Source organism: Onychomys torridus, chromosome 9, assembly GCF_903995425.1.
Source record: "Onychomys torridus chromosome 9, mOncTor1.1, whole genome shotgun sequence".
Taxonomy (NCBI): Eukaryota; Metazoa; Chordata; class Mammalia; order Rodentia; family Cricetidae; genus Onychomys; species Onychomys torridus.
In genome coordinates this window covers 4,478,772-4,503,980 of record NC_050451.1, presented here as the reverse complement: position 1 = coordinate 4,503,980, position 25,209 = coordinate 4,478,772, and the positions used below count along the sequence as shown (strand labels likewise).

The window sequence follows — 25,209 nt, the reverse complement described above, 5'->3', positions numbered from 1 at the left end:
AACAAAGAACATAAGCTCACAGAGATTAAACTACTCATTACTGAGTGATGAATGGGTCAAAGAAGAGATGAAAATTTTCTGGAGCTAAGTAACAATGAAAACACAACAAAACACCTGGGAAACATAAAAAGCAGCCCTATGCGGGGGAGGGGGACGATGACTTATAGCTCTAAGTGCCTACATTTAAAAATTAGAAAAAGCACAAATAAATTACTTAATGTTACAATTCAAGGATTTGGAAAAACAAGAACAAATCAAACCTAGTAGATGATAAGAAATAATAAAAATCTGGGCAGAAATTAATGAAATTGAAATAAGTAACACCAAGAATCAATGAATCTAAGAGCTAGTTCAAAGGCAACCAAAACTGATAGACCTTTAGAATTAAAAGTATGCATCACAACACCCTGCTTTTCATATGCAGTATGAAAAGCTCCTCTATACAGTACTCATGCAGTCTCTGACAGACACCTTGTTAAGATAGAGGTGAACCTATGTGAGGACTTGCTTAAGTAAATGTTCCCTGAGGAATAGAAACAAATTGTATACCAATTTGCCATGTAGGACAGTAGTATCCAGCTTTAACTGATTTTATGTTCTGAGTTGCAGTACAGTGGTCTAAGACCCCAGAAATAATTCACAAATTTTAAATTGTATACCACTTTGAGAACCCCAATGGAATCCTGCCAACACATAAGAATGATCTCTGCCTACTGTGTCCATGCTGTACATGTTACCTATGGCCTCTTAGTAGCTGCGCCAGTCAGTCATCAGATCAGCTCTAGAGACACCACAGCACATGTCACGGCTCAAGCAACCCTAGAGTAGTCTAAGTTACACCACTCATCATGTAGGCATCAATCTGCTCTCACACTGTAACAGTAGATGGTACAACTCAGTAGTAATATGAAAGATGACTTTCAATCAACTTTTATTGTAGTATATTGTTATAATTTTCTATTTTATTATTTGCTATTGCTATTAATCACTTACCATGTCTAACTTATTAAATTTTATCATAAATGTTATGGTTTGGACACAGTTTGAATATGTGTCATTACCCCCTCAACCCCCCAGCTGCCCAAAAGCTTATGTGTCAGAATCTTGGTCCACAGTATGATGTGGACAGAATTCTAAAGAGGTGAGGCCAGGGGGAGGTTGCCATGGTTAAGTTTAATTGTCAATCTGAATGTAGGCAGGAGTGTCAGTAAGGAATTGACTAGATTTGGCTTCCTCATGGACATGTCTGTGGGGGATTATCTTGATTATGTTGATTGACCCAGCCTATAAGTGAGTAGCAGCACTTCCTGGGTTTGGGTCCTGGGTATGTAAAAGAAGAAGTGAGCTAATCACAAGCATGCAGATAACCATCCATTCATCTGCTCTTGACTAATATATATATTATGTGATATAATGTGAGTAGCTGTTCCAAGTTTCTGCTGGCTTGACTTCCCTACAATGATGAATTATAATGTGCATTATGAGCCAAATAACCCTTTTCTCCTTTAAGCTGTTTTTGTCAGATTTTTGTTGTTGTTGTTGTTACAGCATCAGCAAATGAAACTAGACGTCCTTAGAAAAATTGGAAATGTGACCTCAGAGGGGATAGTAGGACAGTCTCTCTCTAGTTTCTTATTTGGCAACATAATTCTTCCTCATATGTGTAGTTCTCACTATGATTTGACACAGTTGAGAGGAACTTCACCATAAGCCAAATAGATAGGGATACTTGGTCTTAAACTTTTTAGCCTCCAAAACTATGTATTAAATAAATCTTTTTTCATAACTAACCTCCCTCAAGTATCTTGTTGCAAGAACAAAAAAGTATTAATACAATAAATACAGGAAAAAACCATATAATCTATAAGGTTTGGTACTTTTCACAGTTCTAGGTACTACCTGAAGTCTTAGAATTGTATCATCATGGCTAAGAGTGAACTATTGTACATGAGATGTTAGTTATATTTGATTAAGCCTATAGTTGTTGTATCAATGGCACATGGCTCTCTGTATGAACAATCCTAGGAAATTTCCACTGAACTTCCAAGTTCTGCCCTAGGTCAGAACCTTACCTCTCTCAGTACCAGAACACAGTTCCCAGGACCTACACATTGAGGCAGCTCAGCAATTCTTCCCTTGTTAAGGTATGGCCCTGAGAAGCAACGGTGGTTGAAGTATATCTTTGGACAACAATATTTTCCATTGGTCATCACTGGAAATGAAGAAACAAGTGTTCCAAGTTAGTCATTCTCACTCCACTCCATGTTTCCAAAGATGAGTTGGGGGTGGCAGCCAGCATACACACCATTACATGAGTTTTGAGGTTCTGCACATGCTATACAAGCTTTGAGCTACATTCCCAGCCCTGGAAATACATATTTTGAAGCTCTGCATACTGTCTGACAATGCTCTTAAATATTTTATATTTACTTTATGGAGCTTACCACTATCCTGAACTACATTTGTTGATTAACTCCTGGGTAATATGACACAAATCTAGAGTCCCACACTTCTGATAAAGGAAGTAGAAGACCTACTCCATGAACCCACTAGTCTTGATGGTCAGTTATTTCTTTTCTAGTCCTTCAAATATCAATTATTCAATAATCTATTCAATAGCATTCATAGAGATAAATGTTGAACATTATCCAGACTTACATCTTATCTCCTAAGCCCCATCTTAATTAATACTTCAAATGTACAAGGGCTTTTGGTTTATTTTATTTTGAGATAAGAGTCTCACTATGTAGCTATAGTTGTCCCTAAGTTTTATATATAGACCATGCTGGCCTTGAACTTGAGGTTATCCTCCTGCCTTTTATCCCCCAAGTGGTGGGATGACAGACATGTGCCACCACATCTGGCTCAAATGTATTCTTTATTTCCAGATACAGTCCATTAAAAGGTAACCAAGAATCTCTTCTTCCCAATGTCACAAATACTATACCTGAGTATGTAGAGTTCATCTGATTCTTCAGGCCCTCATGGACAGTTCTTGAAGACAGTATTCTGAGTCAAGAAAACAAAGGGGAAAAAAATAGTGAAATTACCTTTAATATCAGCAAAGCCTGCAGGCTAATTTCTTTCAAAAAAGCAATATGGCCAACTTGTAAATCTAAAATAGAAGAATGTTAATTCATAACACATTTTTTAAGTAGAAATTGTTTTTAAAACAATACAAGCCACTATACAACCCACACCTGCCTTAAAGGATCCTGTTGACTCAGCCTTTAAAGTAGCTAAGATTATAGATGTACACCACCATGCCTAATTTTATAGTGCAATTTTAGGAAAGGTGTATGAGAGAAATAGATAATAAATTTGACTTCAAAGTATATGCTTCCATCTGAGAAAATAACACAAAGGAGATATATTCCCTTAAACAGCTATTTTCCCCTAGATATTTTAAATTTCAAACCTGGACTGTTTAGACATCTATTATATTACTTACTGTTTTTCTGGTTGAACCACTGCAATTTTCCTCTGTTTATGCACTGTAAGAGAAAAAAATGCCAAAAATTTTGAAGACAAAGGCAAAGACTTACACTTGTAATCAGTGTATTTAATACCTGGTTGTATGTAAATAATGAGCAAGTACTTTTAAATTAGTTTAAGTGTCAATATCCTAACTAAGGAACATTTTTCTAGGATGGGATTTTTTAGGAAAAAAAAAAAAGAGTATTTTCAAGGATCACTAGGCTAATCAATACCTACAAATACTTTAACAGAAAAAAGCAAATACTGAAAGGCTGATTGGATAAGGACCCTAGAAGCAGCTAATGGAGCAGGAGCAGTTTTCAACACAGTGCTAGAGAAATAAAACATCCATATATACGAAGCTAGACTCTTAACTTACATCATATATAAAAACGAAAGCAAATTACTAAACACAGTGATAAAACTTCAAAACCCTTACATATTAGAAAAAGTTCATGCCACTGAATCTGTGGAATCCTTCTTAAATATGATACCAAGAGCAGAGGTGATTTAAAAAAAGCCAATGAGGGGTTGGGGATTTAGCTCAGTGGTAGAGCACTTGCCTAGCAAGCACAAGGCCCTGGGTTCGGTCCTCAGCTCAAAAAAAAACAAAAACAAAAACAAAAACAAAAACAAAAAACAAAACAGCCAATGAATTACACTGGAATACATTAATTAAAAATTAAAAGCATGTGTATAAAGAGAATAGAGGGTTGACAAGAGGGCTTGGTAGATAAGGATGCAGTGATATAGTGCATGTAATCTAGGAAATAAAGCTTGCCTGAAGATCAGAAACAGAGCCAGCCATGGAGGTCAGGCAGTGGTGGCACACACTTTTAACTCCAGCATGTGGGATCATACACCTTTAATCTCAGCACTAGAAGAGTTGAGACAGGAAGTGATATGGCTGGGCAGAGAAAGGAATATAAGGTGGGAGGAGACAGGAACTCAGGTCCTTTTAGGCTCTTGCAGGCTGAGGAGTTGGTGAGTTAAGAGGTGGCTTGTTCTGTTTCACTGATCTTTCAACTTTCATCCTGGTATCTGGCTCCGGGTTTTTAGTAAGACCAATTAGGGCATTTGCCAATCAGTCTGACAACCTGAGTTTGATTCCCAATAGCCACTAGATGGAAAAAGAGAATCAACTCCCTGAAGTTGTTCTCTGATTTCCATGTGTATGCAGTGGCATGTGTATGTGTGTACATAAACACAAATATACACATAGAATAAATGTAGAAAAAAACAACCACCATATAACTAAAAGAGAGTGAAGGGGCTGGAGAGATGGCTCAGCAATTAAGAGCACTTGTTCGTACATAGAACTTGGGAGGCAGAGGTAGGCAAATCTGAATTCAGGGTCAACCTGGTCTACATACTGAGTTCTAGCCCAGCCAGCGTCTACATGGTGAGACTTTGTCTCCAATAAAATAAAAAAATAAACATTTTTAAAAAATGGCTACCTTATTCCAATAGAAGCCAGTTTCTGAACTGCCCTATGAAGAGATCCATTTGGCAAAGAACTTCAGCCAATGATTAGCAAAGAACTAAGTTCCTTAGTTCAATAGCCTATGGAAATAAATTCCTGTTGCTATTGTCTGACTGGCAAGTATTGAAGACAGACCTTTCATAAGTGGGATTAGTACCCCTACAAAGAATGCCAGAGAGTGAACAGTCTGTTTTAGCATGTGAAGACAGAGCAAGAACATCTCTGAGCTGAAGAGAAGGCTCAGAGGGTAAGAGTACTTGCTGCTCTTACAGAAGACCCTGGTTTAGTTTCCAGTCCCAACATGGTATTTCACAACCATACATAACTCTGTTCCAGGGACTCTGATACCTTCTTTTGAACTCTGGGGGCATCAGGCACCCACATGATACATATTTATTCATGCAGGCCAAACACTCATACACATGTGATAAAAATTTTTAAATCTAAAAAAGAAAAAAAAAGGCCTTATCTAGAAAACAGATCCTACTATCTGCTAACATCCTATCACTTGGACCTCCTAGCTCCAGTGATAATAGATAATAGTGTTATAGAATTTTGCCATCAAAACCAGAATGGACTAAGACATTTGCCAGTACCCATCTGAGTAAACATGGGGAGCCTAGTTCAAGACCTAAGCTAATACTGCCCTAGTGGAACCCTGTATTATTACAGTCTGTGAGAAATCAAGATTTCCGAAGTTTAGCCCTGACCTCTAAGCTAGTAAGCGTTTGTTGCAATAAATAACTGCCTACACAAAAAGATAAATCATTTTGATTTTCTCTAATATGTCTATATGCACTGTGACTGGTAGCACCTGTCCAAGAGATCATTTAATAACCAGTCCTCTAAATCAGAAGTAGACAGATACCTCGTGCCCGGCGAGGAGTACTGAGAGGATGGCCATTGGTTTCACACCAGCCCAGAGGAAATATATCCATCGACTCCACACTCACAATAAATTCAGGTATCGGCTTCTTAGAACCTGTTAGATTAAGAAAACAAAATTTGAACTATTAAACAGCTTCCTTTGTAAGTTTCTTTGTTTTATGTGGTTTGTTTGTTTGTTTAGTTTTTGAGACTGGGTCTCACTGGGTAATATAGGCTAGCTTTGAAATAGTGATCCCTCTGCCTCAGCCTCCTAAATGTTGGGACTATAGGCATTGCACACAATGCCTAGGTCCTACATGTTACTTTTTCAACAGCACGGTAATAATATAGACACAAGTCTCTTAAGCAGTGATCTTTCTTATGGAAGTCATATAATTTATGTTATATAAATATTATGAAAAAAATAAGTTGCCTTCTATATGTAACTTATAAGAATAACGAAGGGAGTAAATACACAGTGACCTTTGGCAAAGGAACAGCTAAGAAGTAACTGGAGCTATGACTGGTGTCATTCGGATGGCTAATAAATATCATAGTCATTTCCTTGAAATAACCAGAGTATGGTGGCAAAATGTCAAGTTTACTTTAACTACCAGGACTAATGTCTTGTATTCTTGGAATAAACCTGAATGTGGAACAATGAACTCAAATTAGGAAAAGATTTGCCAGGTTGCTTGGCAGATATTGCATGGATGTCTGCAGTAAATACTGTTCTTGACATCTTCATTACACATCAGTTCTACAAATCAGAAATAGAAGGCATCTTTTTAGAGACTATTTGGCAGCAGGATTTAAAAAAAAAAAAAAAAAGCAGGCCACATACAATAGCTACAGCATCAAAGCACTTATGTAGCTTCATCCACAAACCTGCCCAATCACTAAATATCACCTTGATAAATTAAGTTTGTCTACATTCTACTTGGTTCTATTGTCTTGGGGCAACCAAAATGTTACCTCTTCAATAAGTGAGGCAGTTAATATTATACTAATGTATTTTGGTAACATCAAAGTAAAGGTTATTTTGACTTGCCCTTATGAAAAGCAAGGACTTTAAAGAGCTTTTATTGACTTCCATTTCCTAAAATTTAAAAGTCAAGGACAAAAAGTAAAATGTTAGCTTAAAATCTTGGATTTCAAATTATCTCACTATTTAACAAGTCCACTGAGTCTAACAAGTTACACTACAGGGGTGAGCAGAAAGAGCAAAGAAATAGCTACAGGTAACTTGTCAGGGGTGCTGGCCCTTACCTTCTAGCTGGAGCCACAGGTACGAGCCTCTCACTGCAGTAATGCTGGCAATGCATACTTCTTCAGGGAGAAGAGGGTTAACTGCCTCCAGTTTCATGTTCTTCTTAAACTGGTGCTCATAAATTGACTAGAAGAAAACCAATGAATCAAATTTATTAATTAGATTAATATCTAGTATTAACTTGTGCTCAACTGGAATGTTTTGCAAGCAGTATTTAATCCCTAAATTTACAGTAAAGCAATAAACATATTTTGTTCTGTTTTGTTTTCAAGGAAGCAAAGGGAAAATAGGAGGAAACAAGTTTTAAGATTTAGTTATTTTCCTTCCTGATAACTCATTAAAAATTGCTGTTGGTTTTTGAGAGTATAAACCTAGAGCTATCTAGATGTGCTCAGTGTGTAAAGGTCCTTGTTTGAACCCCAGAACCTACAAGGCGGAAGGTGAAAAGTTCCATGTGTGCCATGCCATGCACATGTACAAATGCACACACAAAATAAATAAATAAATTTAAAAACAAAACCATAACCTAGTAGGACGCATATAACAAGAGATAGTAAACATACACTGGCAGTGAAGAAAGTCAAGAACTGTCAGAACCAGGACTGATGTAAGTGGGGGCAGAAGTGAGTGACCTAAGCAAGGTCTGGTTGATCTGCATGGTTCTTCTGTTTTGTTTCAGACATGTCTCATGCAGCCCAGGCCTACCTCTAACTCTTGCTACGTGCAAAGATGTGACCTTTATTCCTGATCCTTCTACTTCCACCTTCCAAGTGCTAGGGTTTCAGGTATGTACCACCATACCTTGTTTATACAGTTCTGAGGCTCTAACTCAGGATTCCAGGCATGCTAAGCAAGTACTCTAAAAAGATAATGAGCTACATTCCCAGCCCCTCATTTTTTTAAAATTAGAAACAAAATGTTTTTTGAGATGGGGGTCTTACTATTTAGAAATGGCTGGCCTCCCATTTACATCAATCCTCCTGCCTCAGCCTCCTAGAGCACTGGAATTACAGATGTGTACCTTCATGCTTGGAGGACCTTTTTCTTTACTTTCTTTCTTTCTTCCTTCCTTTTTTTTTTTTTTTCAGAAACATTTGAAAAGCATTTACATTATGCCATTATGTACTATTACATACCTCAGGGCAACTGTGTCTTTCCCTTCCCTACAGAAAGTGAGATTTATTCTCTGGAAAAGATAAAATACAAGATCTTTGGGCAGGAGGACACAAACAACTGTCAAGGGTGTGTATGTAGTGAAGGCCCAGCCGTAGCCTCTATAATATCAGACAAGGGACAGGAAAAGATCTTTTACAGTAATAGGACAACACATCAAGATAGAAATTTAGTTTTTCTCAATTAATGGCCACTCAATTAAAGATCCCTCTCTGTAGAAAAGTCAAGGTTGACAAACCCCATCCAAACATGCTCAAATTTTGTAATCAGTTTTTTTTTTTTTAGTTTTCCATTCTTAAATATAATCAGTAATCTAGAATGATCATATATTTAAGAATATAAAAGCTACATAAAATATCAGAAATTGGAGAAAGCAGATAGCATGCAAAGAAACCTTCAAACCAGTAGTGGTGTTCATTAACTCTTCTGGCAGAAAATCTATTTCATACTTAAAGAATAGTACACCATTAAAAATAAAGAACTATTAAGTTTTGTCTGATGGTGCATGCCTTTAATCACAGCACTCAGGAAGTAGAAGCAGATCTCTGTGAGTTCAAAGCCTGTCTTGACTACATAGCGAGTTCTAGGCCAGACATAAATAGAGAAATCCTGTCAAGTCAGTGAGACTCTATCACAAAAATAAATAAAATAAAACAAAATAAAGAACTATTCAAAGAAGAGTAGTCCTGAAAAACAAAAAATATAGTATAACAAAGTAAAAACTTGGAGCTGGAGAGATGGCTTAGAGATCAAGAGTACTTGCTACTCTGGCAATGGACCTCAGTTTGGTGCTAGAATCTATAGGGTGGCTCACAATCATCTGTAACTCAATTTCCAAGGATCTAATGCCCCCTTCTAGCCTCTAAGGGCATCACATGCACATAAACACAAAATACTGAGACATAAAAAATAAAAACAAATACATCTTTTAAAAAAATAATTAAAAAGAAAATAAAAACCCTTATAACCCCAGCACTTGGTAAACTGAGGCAAGATGATTACCACGAGTCTAAAGATAGCCTTGGGACTCCTAGTGAGTCTGAGGTCAATCTGGACTACAGAGTGAGAGTAAATCTTAAAACAAAAAAAACAACCCCCCCCCAAAATTATAAATTTTTGTTTGTTTTTTGAGACAAGGTCTCAAAAATATATGTAGCCTTAGCTGATCTGGAAATCACTCTGTAGACCAGGCTGGCTTTGAACTCATAGAGATCCACTGCCTCTGCCTCCTGGGTGCTGGGATTAAAGGTATGTGCCACCAGGCTCTGTTGAGATTCTATATTTTCTATGAGAGGAAAAAAGGCAGGCTACCTGCAACTTTGCACAAGGGGAAAGGAAAGGCAGGTTCATCTACAAAAAATTAAGAGTAATCCTGTCTCAAAACAAACAAACAAACAAAAACAACAACAAAAATTCAAGAGTAAAATTGTCTTTTGACTTAAAACGAAACACTAGAAGTAAGACAAGTGAGCAATATTTTTTAAATTCTGAGGTAATGTCCAACCTAACTTTCATATTAAAGCTAAACTATGAGTATATCAGTAGGGTGAAAATGTCAATATACAGAATTTATTAAAGTTTACACAGTCCTTATAACCATGTTTTAAGAAGCTACTAAGCAATAGCAGGCTCCATCAAAACTACCAAGCCAGGGGCTGAAGAGATGGCTAAGAGGGTGACAGTACTTGCTGTGAAAGCAAGAAGACCTGCGTTCAAATCCTCAGTACTTAGATAAAAAGCTAGACATGATGGTGGATGTTTGTAATGCCAAAGCTGTGGTGCAGAGAGGCAAGTGGAAGCCACAGGCTCTCTGGGAATGAGCCTATCAGACAGAAGGCTTTACGTTCAGTGACAGACCCTACCTTTCAAAAGCTGGAGAGAAACAAGATGACACCCAACATCCCCTTCTGGCCTTTGCATGTGCATATATGTCTGTCTCTGTCTGTATCGCTTTCTCTCTCTCTCTCTCTCTCTCTCTCTCTCTCTCTCTCTCTCTCTCTCACTCACACACACACACACACACACACACACACACACGAAAGAGGCCATGAGTTCTACGTAACAGCAGCTCCAAATCCTAAGAGAAGGGAGAGGGAATTCCCTGTGTGATAGTCACAGAACTACTCGGTAAGCCTCGAAAGTTGTCTTTCCAGGGAGAAAAAAAAATATCAGTAACAGTCATCTTCTGATTGGACTGCCTTTGTGGAGTTAGTAACAAGAAGCTACTGGAGTGTATGGGAAGAACTAGTAATAGACACAAAAAACATTAACCAAACAGCAACAAAACAGCCATTATTCACATAACAAATGTTTTAAAAAGGAAAATAACCATAAAATACTGTAGCAGTGAGCTATTAAAGATGCTCATAATGTCAATCTTTAACTGAAATTTCATTGAAACTAACTAGTGATGGTTAAGACAGAAGGGAAGGTAACACGAAATAGTTAAATGTTCATTTACCATACTATGTCACCACAAGTGTCTAAAATTAACACCTCAAGAGTATAGCATATTATTTTGGAAATAATGAGGTATAAATACAAGAATTACAATGAAGGGAAAAAAATGTGGTCACTGTATATAAACTGAGGACATGGTGTCTCCAAGGTATGGCTGAGGGGTCTCACCGGAGGGAAGCACTTCTGGGGGGCAGCTTCGGCACCACACTGTTTGAGGTAGTCAGCCCAGTCAAAGTCCTGGCTCCGGAAGCCTGAGCAGAGACAGAAGAGCAATAATTCACACCTGATACACCTCTGACTCCAGCATCTGCCAAGGTGTCCACTCACAACTCCTCATACTGTTAGTTATGTACTTTCATCAATGTGGAGGGGCACTCTATAATATAAACCATAATTAGTACTTTTCATGCTAGGGAACTGAATCCACAACTGTACAGAGCTAATTTTATAAAACACAATTACTCTGGAACAATTTTAATTTATGTAATAAAATTAATGAAATAATTGTTCAAACTTCCAAATTTCAAACCAGGTCTTTTTTGAGCAGTCTTTTTGTGTGTCAATAGTTTTAAAAAAATAAATAAAAAGACTGGATTTGGTTTTGTATATAGAAATTTAGTCTTACTGATTTTATTAGTACTTTTTAATCAGTGAGGACTTTTTGTTAATAAGGCCATTTGCTTTTCTTAACATGTCTTTGCTAATACCAATACAATGTCTTTTTTTTTTCTTAAGACAGGGTCTTATGTAGTAATTCAGGGTATCTTAGAACTCATGTAGCCAAAGCTGACCTTGAATTATTGACTGTCCTTCCTCTATCACCTTCCAAGTTCTAGGATTACAGGCATACACCACCATACCCTGGGTTTGCTGTAATACTCTTAACACTGTTTTCAGATTCATGTACTACATAATCTGTCTAATGTTCTCAGGGGTAGAGAGGATAGTGGGCACAGGGATGCAACTGGATAGGAGGAATAATGTCCCTTCTATGGTTGACAAAATTAACCGAACATCTCAAACTACTAAGAGAACACTTTAACTGTTCATTACACAAAGAAATGATATAATATCTGACAGATATGTCTATTACCCCACCCTGATCATTATACATTGAATGTATGTATTAAAATGCTACCCTGTACTCCATAAATACATACAGTATGTGTCAATTAAGAAAACATTTTAAAACTCTAAATGGTCTTACATAATCTGAATCATAAATTCAACTCTCTACTTCAATCTGTCAAGGTTCTTGGTAGAAACACCTCCAAACTAGTATCTAACTCAACTCCATCTTTATGGGAGTTACATGGTTGCTGTTCACTTTTGTCTAAATTGTTCTGTCTCAGAACTTAATCAAAGGCTACTCAAAACTGTGTCCTCCTACAGGCAACAGTCCCTGCTATCCTCTTTCTTGACCAAACAAAAAGGCTTCAGCGCTCCCTCTGACCCAATCTCACTTTCTGATAGAACATTCCCTAACATGTTACTTTCTTAAATACTTCTATTTTTATATAAGTGTATGTATATATGTGTGCATGTATTCACACATGTATGCTGGTACCTGCGGAGTCCAGAAGCGGGTACCAGATACCCTAGGACTAGCGTTGCAGGCAGCTATGAGCCACCTGATATGGATACTAGGAATTGGACTCTGGACTTCTGCAGAAGCAGCAAATGCTCTTAGCCACTGTGCCATCTCTCCAGGACCCACTGTCCTTTTCAATTTCATAATTCCCTCCTCCTTCCTCCCTCCCCGTCCCCATTACAAGTTCAGTTGACTTGTCGACAGTATGCCCAAAGCTCCTAGATCTTTAATACTTGTTTTCTCCTTTCCACACGAAGGTGGCAAGCAGTATAAAGAACATGGAATATCCTGCACCCTCCTGGAAAGCAACAAGTTCCTAGCATGGTGTTCAATGCCATACCTTCCCACCTGGTGCCCTTTGTGTTCTGCTCGCTGAGGGTGGAGAACCTGGGAAGTTCTGTGGATGTTTTTCCCATGTGCCTCTTGAAAGGCTAGATTATACTCATCTCTGCCTTCTCAGTGATAAATTCAATACGTGTTCACAACAAACACTGCATGAATGTTTTTTTGGGTGAATGAAGGCTGGATGGAGGACAGAGTTTATCTTGCTAACCCTTGCTAATACAAGAGCGCTTCCAGTACAATGCTTCAGCAGTCAGCATTCAAGAGAAGCCTTGATTACCAAAGCCTACTAAGTCAAAACAATCTGGTTTTCTAGTATACAAAAAACTAATACCTGACATTTTCCAGATATTCCAAGTTTAAAATATTAAAAATTTCAGTCAAATCCAGTGAAGTTTTAGTTCAATGCTTTGATTAGGTAAAATATCATATTTTACAAAGGTACAAGAACAAGTAAAACGAGCTGTTACTCATTTTAGACCTAGATCATAATGTCCCTCTGACTAGACATCTCCATAACAAGGCCACTAATACCAACTGGACTAAGCTGCTCCTGAAGAAACAGAGTCCAACAGCACCAATTTAACCAAGAACTAACAATTAGAACAAGAGAGGCACCTTCAGACCCAGACATTGCCTGCACCGAGCAGAGGAAGAGATAAATAGATGCCCGGGCAAAAATACAGGCAACAACGTAAAGACCTATATGACAACATCAGAACCTAGTGATTCGACACCTGCAAGACCTGAACACACCAAGGCAGAAGAAACAGAAGAAATCAATCCTAAAAATGACTTTAAGAAGATGATAGAGGCCCTTGAAGAAGAAATAAAAAAATCCTCTTAAAGAGAAAATGAAAAACCCCCTTAAAGAGGAAATAAAAATCCCCTTAAAGAAATGGAAGAGAAAACAAACAAAAAATTGCAAGAAATCAAAGCCAAGAAAAAGTAATTAAACAGATGAAGGAAACAATTCAAGATCTGAAAATTAAAACTGAGACAATAAAGAAAACACAAACTGACGGAATGCTGGAAATAGAAATCCTGACTAAACGAACAGGAACTACAGAAGCAAGCGTAACCAACTGAATGCAAGAGATGGAACAGAGAATCTCGGACACTGAAGACACCATAGAGAAAATAGAGGTGTCAGTCAAAGAAAACACTAAAGACCAAAAAGTCATAACACAAAACGTCCAAGAAGTTTTGGGACACCATGAAAAGACCAAACCTAAGAATAACAGGGATAGAAGAAGGAGAAGAATACCAACTCAAAGGCACAGAAAGTATATTCAACAAAATCATAGAAGAAAACTTTCCTAACCTAAAGAAAGAAATACCTATGAAGGTACAAGAAGCACACAGAACACCAAATAGGCTGGATCCCAAAAAAAGTCCCCTCGCCACATAATAATCAAAACACTAAACATACAGAACAAAGAAAAAATATTAAGAGCCACAAAGGAAAAAGACCAAGTAACATATAAAGGCAAACCCATCAGAATAACACCAGACTTCTCAACAGAGACTATGAAAGCTAGAAGGTCCTGGACAAATGTTATGCAGGATACTAAGACACCACGGATGCCAGCCTAGACTAATATACCCAGCAAAACTCTCAATCACCATAGATGGAGTAAACAAAACATTCCATGATAAAACTAGATTTAAACAATACCTGTCCACAAACCCAGCCCTACAGAAAGCACTAGAAGGAAAAATCCAACCTAAAGAAGCTAAACACACCCATGAAAATTCAGGCAATAGACAATCCCACACCAACAAATACCAAAAAAGGAAAACACAACACTACCACACACACACCCCCACCCACACACACACCCCCATCCCCTCCCACACAAACAAACAAACAAACAAATAAATAAATAAATAAATAAAAATAACAGGAATTAACAATCACTAGTCATTAATATCTATCAATATCAATGGTCTCAACTCACCTATAAAAAGACACAGACTAACAAAATGGATAAGAAAACAGGATCCATCCTTCTGCTGCATACAAGAAACATACCTTAACTTCAAAGACAGACATTACCTCAGAGTAAAGGTATGGGGAAAGACTTTCCAATCAAATGGACCTAAGAAGCAAGATGGTGTAGCTATCCTAACATCTAATAAAATAGACTTCAAACTAAAATCAATTGAAAGAGATCAGGATGGACATTACATATTTATCACAGGAAAAATCCACCAAGATGAAGTCATGATTCTGAACATTTATGCCACAAATACAAGGGCACCCACATTCATAAAAGAAAGATTACTAAAGCTTAAATCACACATCAAACCCCACACATTAGTAGTGGGAGATTTCAACACACCATTCTCACCAAAAGACAGATCTACCAGACTGAAACTTAACAAAGAAATAAAGGGCCTAACTGATGTTATGATTCAAATGGACTTAATAGATATCTACAGAACATTCCATCCTAACACAAAAGAATATACCTTCTTCTCAGCACCCCATGGAACCTTCTCAAAAATCAACCACATGGTTGGTCACAAAGCAAATCTCAACAGATACAAAAACAATGGAATAATCTCTATCTTATCGGACCACCATGTCTTAAAGTTAGATTACAACAACAACAAAAATTACAGAAAGCCTACAATCTCATGGAAACTGAATAATGCCCACCTGAAACATCAATGGATCAAGAAATAAATTAATTAATTAAAGATTTCCTAGAATTCAGTGAAAATGAAAGTACAACATACCAAAACTTATGGGACACTACAAAAGCAGTGCTAAGAGGAAAATTCATGGCTTTGAATGCCCACATAAAGAAGTTGGAGAAATCTCATACCAATGAATTAACAGCACAACTGAAAGCTCTAGAACAAAAAGAAACAAACTCACCCAGGAGAAATAGATGCCAGGAAATAATCAAATTGAGGGCTGAAATCAATGAAATAGAAACCAAGAGAACAATACAAAAATAATCAATGAAACAAAGAATTGGTTCTTTGAAAAAAAAAATCAACAAGATAGACAAACCCCTAGCCAAATTAACCAAAAGGCACCCAAATTAACAAAATCAGAAACGGAAAAAACAACAGACAATGAGGAAATCCAGAGAATCATCAGGTCATACTTCAAAAACCTGTACTCCACAAAATTGGAAAATCTGGAAGAAATGGACAATTTTCCAGATAGATACCACATACAAAGTTAAACCAAGACCAGATAAACTATTTAAATAGACCAATAACCCTAAAGAAATAGAAAAAAGCCATCAAAAGTCTCCCAACCAAAGAAAGTCCAGGACCAGATGGCTTCAGTGCAGAATTCTACCAGATTTTCAAAGAAGAACTAATTCCAATACTCTTTAAATTGTTCCACACAATAGAAACAGAAGGAACATTACCAAACTCTTTTTATGAGGCTACAATTACCCTGATACCCAAACCACACAAAGATGCAACAAAGAAAGTGTTACGGACCAATCTCCCTCATGAACATTGATGCAAACTCAACAAAATATTGGCAAACCGAATCCAAGAACACATCAAAAAAATTATCCACCATGACCAAGTAGGTTTCATCACAGGGATGCAAGGATGGTTTAACATACGAAAATCTGTCAATGTAATACACCATATAAACAATCTGAAAGAAAAAAAACCACATGATCATCTCATTAGATGCTGAAAAAGCCTTTGACAAAATCCAACACCCCTTCATGATGAAGGTCTTAGAGAGATCAGGAATACAAGGAACATTCCATTCCTAAACATAATAAAGGCAATCTATAGCAAGCCAACAGCCACCATCAAATTAAACGGAGAGAAACTCAAAGTGATACCACTAAAATCAAGAACAAGACAAGGCTGTACATTCTCCCCATATTTATTCAATATAGTACTTGAAGTTCTAGCAGAGCAATAAGACAACAAAAGGAGATCAAAGGGATACAAATTGGAAAGGAAGAAGTCAAACTTTCACTATTTGCAGATGATATGATAATATACATAAGTGACCCCAACAATTCTACCAGGGAACTCCTACAGCTGATAAACTCCTTCAGTAAAGTGGCAGGATACAAGATCAACTCAAAAAAAAAATCAGTAGCCCTTCTATACACAAATGATAAAAGGGCTGAGAAAGAAGTCAGAGAAATATCCCCCATTATAATAGCCACAAATAATATAAAATACCCTGGGATAACACTAACTAAACAAGTGAAGGACCTTTTTGATAAGAACTTTAAATCCCTAAAGAAAGAAATTGAAGAAGATATTAGAAAATGGAAGGATCTTCCATGCTCATGGATAGGTAGGATTAACATAGGAAAAATGGCAATCTTACCAAAAGCAATCTACAGATTCAATGCAATCTCCATCAAAATCCCAACACAATTTTTCACAGACTTTGAAGAAAAATACTCAACTTCATATGGAAAAACAAAAGACCCAGGCTAGCTAAAAGAATCCTGTAAAATAAAGCAACCTCTGAAGGCATCACCATCCCTGACCTCAAGCTCTGCTATAGAGCTATAGTAATAAAAACAGCTTAGCACTGGTATAAAAACCGACATACAGACCAATGGAATCGAATTGAAGGCCCTGACATTAATCCACACACATATGAACACCTGATTTTTGACAAAGAAGCCAAAACAATACAATGGAAAAAAGAAAGCATCTTCAACAAATGGTGCTGGCATAACTGGATGTCGATATGTAAAAGATTACGAATAGATCCATATCTGTCACCATGCACAAAACTCAAGTCCAAGTGGATCAAAGACCTCAACATAAATCCAGTTACACTAAACTTAATAGAAAAGAAAGTAGGAAGTACTCTTGGACGCATTGGCACCGGAGATCACTTCCTAAATATAACACCAACAGCACAGACACTGAACACAAAAATTAATAAATGGGACCTCTTGAAACTGAGATGCTTTTGCAGGACAAAAGACACGGTCAATAAGTAAAAAAGACAGCCTATAGAATGGGAAAAGACCTTCACCAACCCCACATCTGACAGAGAACTGATCTCCACAGTATATAAAGAACTCAAGAAACTAGACATCAAAATACTGAACAATCCAATTAAAAAATGGGCTAAAAAGCTAAACAGAGAATTCCCAAAAGAATCTCAAATGGCTGAAAGACACTTAAAGAAATGTTCAACATCCTTAATCATCAGAGAAATGCAAATCAAAACGACTCTGAGATACCACCTTACATCTGTCAGAATGGCTATGATCAAAAACACTAATGACAGTCTATGTTGGAGAGGATGTGGAGCAAAGGGAACACTCATCCACTGTTGGTGGGAATGCAAACTTGTACAACCATGTGGAAGTCAGTATGGCGGTTTCTCAGAAAATTGGGAATCGATCTACCTCAAGACCCAGCCTACCATTCTTGGGCATATACCCAAGGAATGCTCAATCATACCACAAAGATACATGCCCAACTATGTTCATAGCAGCACTATTTGTAATAGCCAGAACCTGGAAACAACCTAGATGCCCATCAACTGAAGAACGGATTAAGAAAATGTGGTACATATATGGAGTACTTACTACTCAGCAGAGAAAAACAATGACAGCATGAAATTTGCAGGCAAATGGATGGAACTAGAAAAAAAATCATCCTGAATGAGGTAACCAAACCCAGAAGGACAAACATGGTATGTGCTCACTCATAAGTGGATACTAGATATAAAGCAAAGAACAATCAGAATGCAACCCACAGAACCAGGGAAGCTATATACATAGCATGGGGGACCCTAGGATGACTGTGGCTTATAATAAGTTTTGGTTTTACTCAATTACTGAGCAAGCCTCAATGAAACATTTCACTATTAAGATAAGATTTTATACTGTATCAAGGTGATAATAGAAAAATAAATTAATTAGTTAATTAAAAAAAAGCAGTCTGAGCATAAGGAGCAAATCATTCAGAATTCCTACCTAGTCTGCCTCAGCTTCTCCCATGGGTTCCCACCCGGACTTCCTTTAGTGATAGGTTTTAAGTACAAGATGAAAAAGACCCGTTCTTCTCCAAAGTTGTTTTTGGTCCATGTCTTGTCACAGCAACAGAGAAGCAAACTAGGCCACCACCCCTCTGTGACCTCCCAACAGATTCCAAATGCAACAGACTAGTGAACCACAACAGAATCAGGCTTGAACCTGTCCTTGTAGCTGGCTACACAAATATATGTCAAAGTATGAGAAAAAATACTAACACTTCAGCTTGTGACTTCAAATATTACAGAATGAGCTGGGTGTGGTGGCACATGCCTTTATTCCTAGTACTCAAGAGGCAGAGGCAAGTGGATCTCTGTGAGTTCAAGGCCAGCCTAGTCTACATAGCAAGTTCCAGGCCAGTCAGGCCACATAGTAAGACCCTTCCTCAATAAATAGACAGACAGACAGATAGATAAAATTATGGAATCTAGATCTCATTTACCTTATCTTGGACCTCCATAATACTCAAGACAGGAGGTATAAAAGATCTTACCAATACCATCCAACACACATTTCAAGGGCTAAGGCTGGTACATGAGGAATTTAAGGCCAGTATGGGTTATATGGTGAGTATGAGGACACACTTAGCTACATAGTGAGACCCTACATAATTAATTACGATAGTAATAATTTTGAGAAACAACACAGAAGAACTCAAATCCGCACCTGGAGGAGGGGTGATGTGTAAACCATTCTTAAGACTCCACTGCACAGGAAAGATGCCAGGACTGTTAGCATGGCACACAAATGATCGCCTTGTATGGTCTTCTGGTCGAAGGTCATCCATTTCCACCAGAAAGTACTTATTATCAAAAACCTGTATAATTAAACACATAAAACTGACCAATGGATTTATGTATATTATATATATAATGTATAATATATATGTGCACAAACATGTATCTATCACAGATAGATTTGTACTTTCCTTAGCACAATCAAACATGTTATTTATACTCACACTGGGTTAATAAAATAGTCAATGTTAGTTCTACATCAGGTACTAGTTTAGTTAAATATCTTTCATATATTTACTCAGTTTTACTTTTTATAACAATCTAATGAGGTAGGTACCATTTTCAATTCCATTTTTCAGGTAAGGAAAATGAATTTAAAGAAAAGAAAAGTAACTTACCACAGGTTACACAGTCAAGAAACTGGAAACCTGAACTCAGCCAAGTATTTGGGTTCAAAGCAAAATTTAGTTTAAGGGGTCAACTACATTACTATACTAACTTCAAATGCCAAAATGAGAACATAATAAATGTCCTCTTCAGACTCCAGAGAACGTTGACAGGTCTTGGTCTCAGTCTCCATTTGTTTCTCTTTCTCTCTGTGTGTGCATGTCTTAAAGATTTCTTTTTATTTCATTACTTACATGTGTGTCTATGTCTGTGTGTATACATTACACGGGTGTAGGTGCTAAGGAGGAGGCCCTGAAACTGTAATAGCAAGTGGTTATGAGCCACATGACATGGTGCTGGGAATTAAACTAATCCTCTTAACCAGAGCCATTCCTCCAGCTTCCAGAAAAGGTCTTAAGGCTACTTACAGGCTCAAAAATCTCTCAGTGCTCTGAGAATAATCTTCCACTAAGACAAAGAAAATGTAAATCTCATCAATCAGATAATTAAGCATCCTAGTAATTATTCCCATAGTTATAATCCACCTTGGGCTCTACTTTCAGAAAATGGGCTTCTGCTCTGGTCCTAAGCCAAATACTTCCCATTACACCGTAACTGCACCTTGACAACAGGGTCACTCTTAACAAGAGCCTTAGTTTTGTCAGCTGTTGGAGAGATTAAAGTCTGAATCCAGAATACACAGCTGTAGCTATCCTAATGGTGATGCTAATTCTGTAACCCTACATGTCTCTCTATGCCCCCAAAGCTTCTCCCTGGTTAGATAAGCAATGGCACTGCCTGGATTCATACTTTATAAACACGGGCCCAAATACTAGTCAAGTCCTTTCTGTTATACAAAGTAAGGCTTGCCTCTAAAGAACGTTTCCTTCTCCTACTTTGGTGCTCTGACTCTGCTCTGCTTTGGCTGTTCAGGACTAAGCTCTGAAGAAGAAATGGCATAGACACACAAAACTGGACAATACAATACAAATATACAGAAGAGATCTGGCTTTACAGTGAATTGCATTAGTATAGACTCAAGATCAAACTACCACCATTTCCTCAACTAGTCACCCTTATGGCAATTCTTTCCAGAAGAAAATTACTCCCATTTCACCTTAGCAATTGTAGCAGGAGAAATCCCAAAGGGAGACCATGGGTCCACAGCTTCCAATTTCATATTTACAGAAAATTCATGAGTTCCAATAACTTGCTTATCCTGAAATGTACAGAACAAAAAAAGAGTAAAAATATAGTATCTTTGACTTAATTTACACTCATACATAGCTGACTACTTGTGATGGTTAATCTTCATTGTCAATCCGACTGAATTTGGAGTCATCTAGGTGACATGGTCCTGGACTTGTTGGAAAAGTAAGAAGTGAGCTGAGTTCACTTTGCTTGCTGATTTTGCATGTTTATTGTAACCAGGCACCTCAAGCTCCTGTCTCCATACTTCTCAGCCATGACGGCCTCCATCCCTTCAAACCATGAGTTAAAATAAACCCTTATTCCTTAGGTTGCTTTGTCACAGGCATTTCATCACAGCAACAAGAAAGGTAATCTAGGGGTTGGGGATTTAGCTCAGTGGTAGAGCACTTGCCTAGCAAGCACAAGGGCCTGGGTTCAGTCCTCAGCTGGGGGGGGGGGGGGGGGAGAAGAAAGGTAATCTAGTTAATTAAAATAACAGAACTGTTAAGCTTCTGGTAAATCCTGTAATTTTTCTTCCTGGGAAAATCTATTCAGGACAAAAACAACTCATGTAAAATATTCCTCTCTCCGTTTGGAATACAATGGACATCCAAAAGAAAGATTACACTTTTTTCCTAACTAGTTAAGGTTACGTAGTTAAGACTGGAAAAGAAGAAATTCAGATAGCTTTAAGAGGACATTGAGAGAAACCCAGTTAACTGCTGGAAAACAAGACTGATCATAATCTCTGCAGTTTGACCCCTCCTTCCCACCACAGGCCACTCTCCTGCCTCCAATGATTACTTTTCATTCTTTACCTCTTCTAATTGCTATTATCTACTATAAGGAGAAAATCTGTATTTATCATGAGTTTCTATTTTTACCTTAAATAAGTAAGAGGGCAATGGCTCTTCCTCTTCCTCTTTTACTTTGGCCAGAATCTCTTGCCAGTCAGCTTCATTCTTCAGATGCCTGATGGCTTTAGTACAACAAAACAGCATGTATTAAGAGGAGAAAACCTATAGTTGTTTTAACTTCTGAAAGCATTCACATAAACGTAAGTACTTTCTACTATGGGTTAGAAAAAGTTCAGGATTATTTCCCCACCACCACCCCATTCCTGCGAGAGGGCAGGGTTTCTCTGTGTAGCTCTGGCTGTCCTGGAACTTGATCTGTAGACCAGGCTGAACTGGAACTCAGGGATCGGCCTGCCTCTGCCTACCAAGATTAAAGGCATGCACCACCATGCCCGGCTTTTTTTCTTTTATGGGTGAGGGGTTCAGGTCCACCTTCAGACAAAAGAACTTGTACTAATCTCAGTACTGGACTCTGTTTAAAAGGCCAGAAAATGAAAGCTTGTTAAAATATCTATAGTAAGAGCAGAAGTAATGTTGCAACCCATGAAATAATACAATAAATACTCAAACTGGACTACATAGTCATAAATGCAAGTAAGGGTAAAGTATTGGCTAGGGGAAAAGCCTGAAGTATAATCAGTAGTGTATGCTAAACTGTAAGTGTAATAACAAATTCAAAGAGATATATACACTTAATGCAATTACTTTATATAATACAAAACATTTTTATGTGAATTAAGGAAGGTTTTTATAATATGTAGAATACATTTTCAGCCTCAAAGATATTAATAATAAAACAATAATAGAAGTTTACAGAAAAGTATTATGTTACTCTTTACCTAGTGGGGGCTGAAGTTCATATCCTTGCTGAGCAGCCCAACCAATGTGATGAAGAAATGGATCTAAGTAATACAACCAGTGTTCAAAACTGTCAGAACTTTCAAGTCCTTCATAACGCAGCTTCAGCCGTCCCCCAATGTTCTCAACAACAGTAACAATCCAAGTGCTTAGAGAGTCCTGAAAAGCTTGGCATTCTAGTCTGGATCCCGGGGCAATGAGGTCTAAAGGATTCCTTCCATGACGGAGCTGTAGGTTAGAAACAGGAAACGGGAGAGGTTAATGTTTCTTCTAAAAGCCAAGTTCTAAATTTTCTCAAACTAGTCTTCGTATTGTTTCACTCACCCAAACACTGGCATTAAATTACATTGTCTACAGATGAGCCTTCCACAATATCTCTTTTGGATGATATGAAAATGTTTAAATGTAAAATGTTTAAAGAAAATCTTACTTATAACACAGTAAAATTATTTTAACAAATATCTCTAAATTATTATTTCATTTAGCATAATTTTAAAAATAGAATCTTGTCTCAGATTATGAAAGCAACTATGATCACCATCCAAGAGAAAGTCAGACATGCCTATCCTCTTTTAGAATCCTAAAGACTTAAAAAGCCCAGAGAATAGTTGGTATAAGCACTATGCACAAGTCAATATCTACTTCTGCTTCTCTTTTTTTTCCAAAACATATACTGTTTTTACTGATTAGATAACAGTATTAGAGCAGATGTCAGCTTCCCTACCTTTTAAACTGTTCTTAGTATTTTGCATTTAATGAGCAATAATGTATCTACTTCTGATGAGATTTTACTTGTTTTCCCCATTCCACATGTTCTTATGAACAGTAAGAACTTTTGGTTATAGTAAAAGGAATGGAAAATTTAACTATCTAGATTATTTTACTAAGAAAAATTAGAGGCTACATAAATGGCTCAGCAGTGAAGAGCATATATAGCTCTTGTGGAGGACTTGAGTTTGTTTCTCAGTATCCATGTCAAGTAGCTCACAACTGCCTGTAACTCCAGATACAGAGGATCTGATGCCCTCTCCTGGCCTCACCAAGCACTCACACTCACATGTACAAACCTATACTCAGACACAAATATACATCACTAAAAATAAAATTCTAAGTTGGGCATGTTGTTACATATCTTTAATACTAGAATTCAGGAAGCAGAGGCAGACGGATGTCTGTGAGTTCAAGGACACTCTGGTTTACATAGGGAATTTGAGGCTAGCTGGGCAGTGGTAGAACACCCCTTTAATTCCAGCACCCAGGAGGCAGAATCAGGCAGATCTCTTGAGTTTGAAGTCAGCCTGGTCTACAGAGTGAGTTCCAGGACAGGCAGAGCTACACAGAGAAACCTTGTCTTGAAAACACCAAAAAATAAATAATAAAATAAATAAACAAATTTTACTATCTAGATATATGTTTAAAACTACAATAAAGAATAGAGGGGCTGAAGAGATGGCTCAGCACCCACATGGCCACTCAAAACTATCTGTAACTCCAGTTCCAGGGAATCCACCACATTCATACAGACATACAGGCAGGCAAAACACCAGTGCACATTAAAACAAAGCCAGATGTGATTGTGCATGCCTTTAATCCCAGTGCTTAGGAGGCACAGACAGGTGAACCTCTGTGAGTTCAAGGCCAGCCTGGTCTACACAGCGAATTCCAGGACAGCCTGAGCTGTTACAGAGAAACCCTGTCTTGAAAAAACAAAAACAAAACAAAAAGGAAAGAAAGAAAAAAAAATAGGGTCAGATTCCCAGCACCTGTGTAAAGTTGAGTGTGGAGGCAGGTACCTATAATTCCTGCACAGGAGAAACAAAGGTAGGAGGATCCTGAAAGGCTTGCTAGCCAGTCAACCTAGCCAACTAGTGAACTCCAAGAAGTGAGAGCCTCTGTCTCAAAAAATAAAGTGGAGAGCAATTGATGAACACACCCAATGTCAACCTCTGACCCACAAGTGTGCTCCACACACACATATAAACATGCACACACACACAAAGAGACTAGAAGAAACTTAATTTATACAGCAGTTTGTGGTGGCATTGTGTTCCCCAAAATATTGTGCACCCTAATAAACTTATCTGGGGTCAGAGAACAGAACAGCCACTAGATATAGAGGCCAGAAAATGGTGGCACACACGCCTTTAATCCTAGCATTCCAGAGGCAGAAATCCCTCTGGACCTCTGTGAGTTCAAGGCGACATTGGAAAGAGCCAGGCATGGTGACACACGCCTTTATTCCCAAGAAGTGATGGCAGAAAGCAGAAAGGTATATAAGATGTGAAAACCAGGAACTGGCTGGTTAAGCTTTCAGGCTTTCGAGAAGCAGTTCAGTTGAGTGCCATTCAGATAAGGACACAGAAGCTTCCAGTCTGAGGAAACAGGATCAGCTGAGAAGTTGGCCAGGTGAGGTAGCTGTGGCTTATTCTGCTTCTCTGATCTTCCTTCCAGTGATCACCTCAATACCTGGCTCCGGGTTTGTTTTATTAATAAGATCTCTAACAA

The 25,209-nt window shown here is 37.8% G+C and overlaps 1 protein-coding gene and 1 long non-coding RNA gene across 12 annotated transcripts in view; one reads left to right on the top strand and one right to left on the bottom strand.

The window, feature by feature from the left end:
- LOC118591396 overlaps positions 1-12,994 on the top strand; it is a 30,595-nt gene extending 17,601 nt beyond the window's left edge. For 3 of the 4 annotated variants that reach the window (XR_004945927.1, XR_004945926.1, XR_004945924.1), the window contains one exon: positions 12,579-12,994. This is a non-coding gene — a long non-coding RNA (uncharacterized LOC118591396). Of the gene's footprint in view, positions 1-7,776; positions 7,883-12,578 lie in introns of all 4 variants that reach the window. The other variant, XR_004945925.1, reaches the window with a different exon arrangement.
- The window catches only part of Sfmbt1 (Scm like with four mbt domains 1), a 112,597-nt gene that overhangs the window by 11,106 nt on the left and 76,282 nt on the right, over positions 1-25,209 (bottom strand). For 7 of the 8 annotated variants that reach the window (XM_036199659.1, XM_036199657.1, XM_036199661.1 and 4 more), the window contains 10 exons: positions 22,686-22,932; positions 21,874-21,968; positions 20,916-21,017; positions 19,341-19,491; positions 10,899-10,981; positions 7,097-7,223; positions 5,829-5,942; positions 3,452-3,494; positions 2,948-3,015; positions 2,073-2,212 (listed from right to left, as the gene is read on the bottom strand). In XM_036199659.1, coding sequence (XP_036055552.1) covers positions 2,073-2,212; positions 2,948-3,015; positions 3,452-3,494; positions 5,829-5,942; positions 7,097-7,223; positions 10,899-10,981; positions 19,341-19,491; positions 20,916-21,017; positions 21,874-21,968; positions 22,686-22,932 — 1,170 coding nt within the window. The remainder of the gene's footprint in view (positions 1-2,072; positions 2,213-2,947; positions 3,016-3,451; positions 3,495-5,828; positions 5,943-7,096; positions 7,224-10,898; positions 10,982-19,340; positions 19,492-20,915; positions 21,018-21,873; positions 21,969-22,685; positions 22,933-25,209) is intronic. The other variant, XM_036199664.1, reaches the window with a different exon arrangement.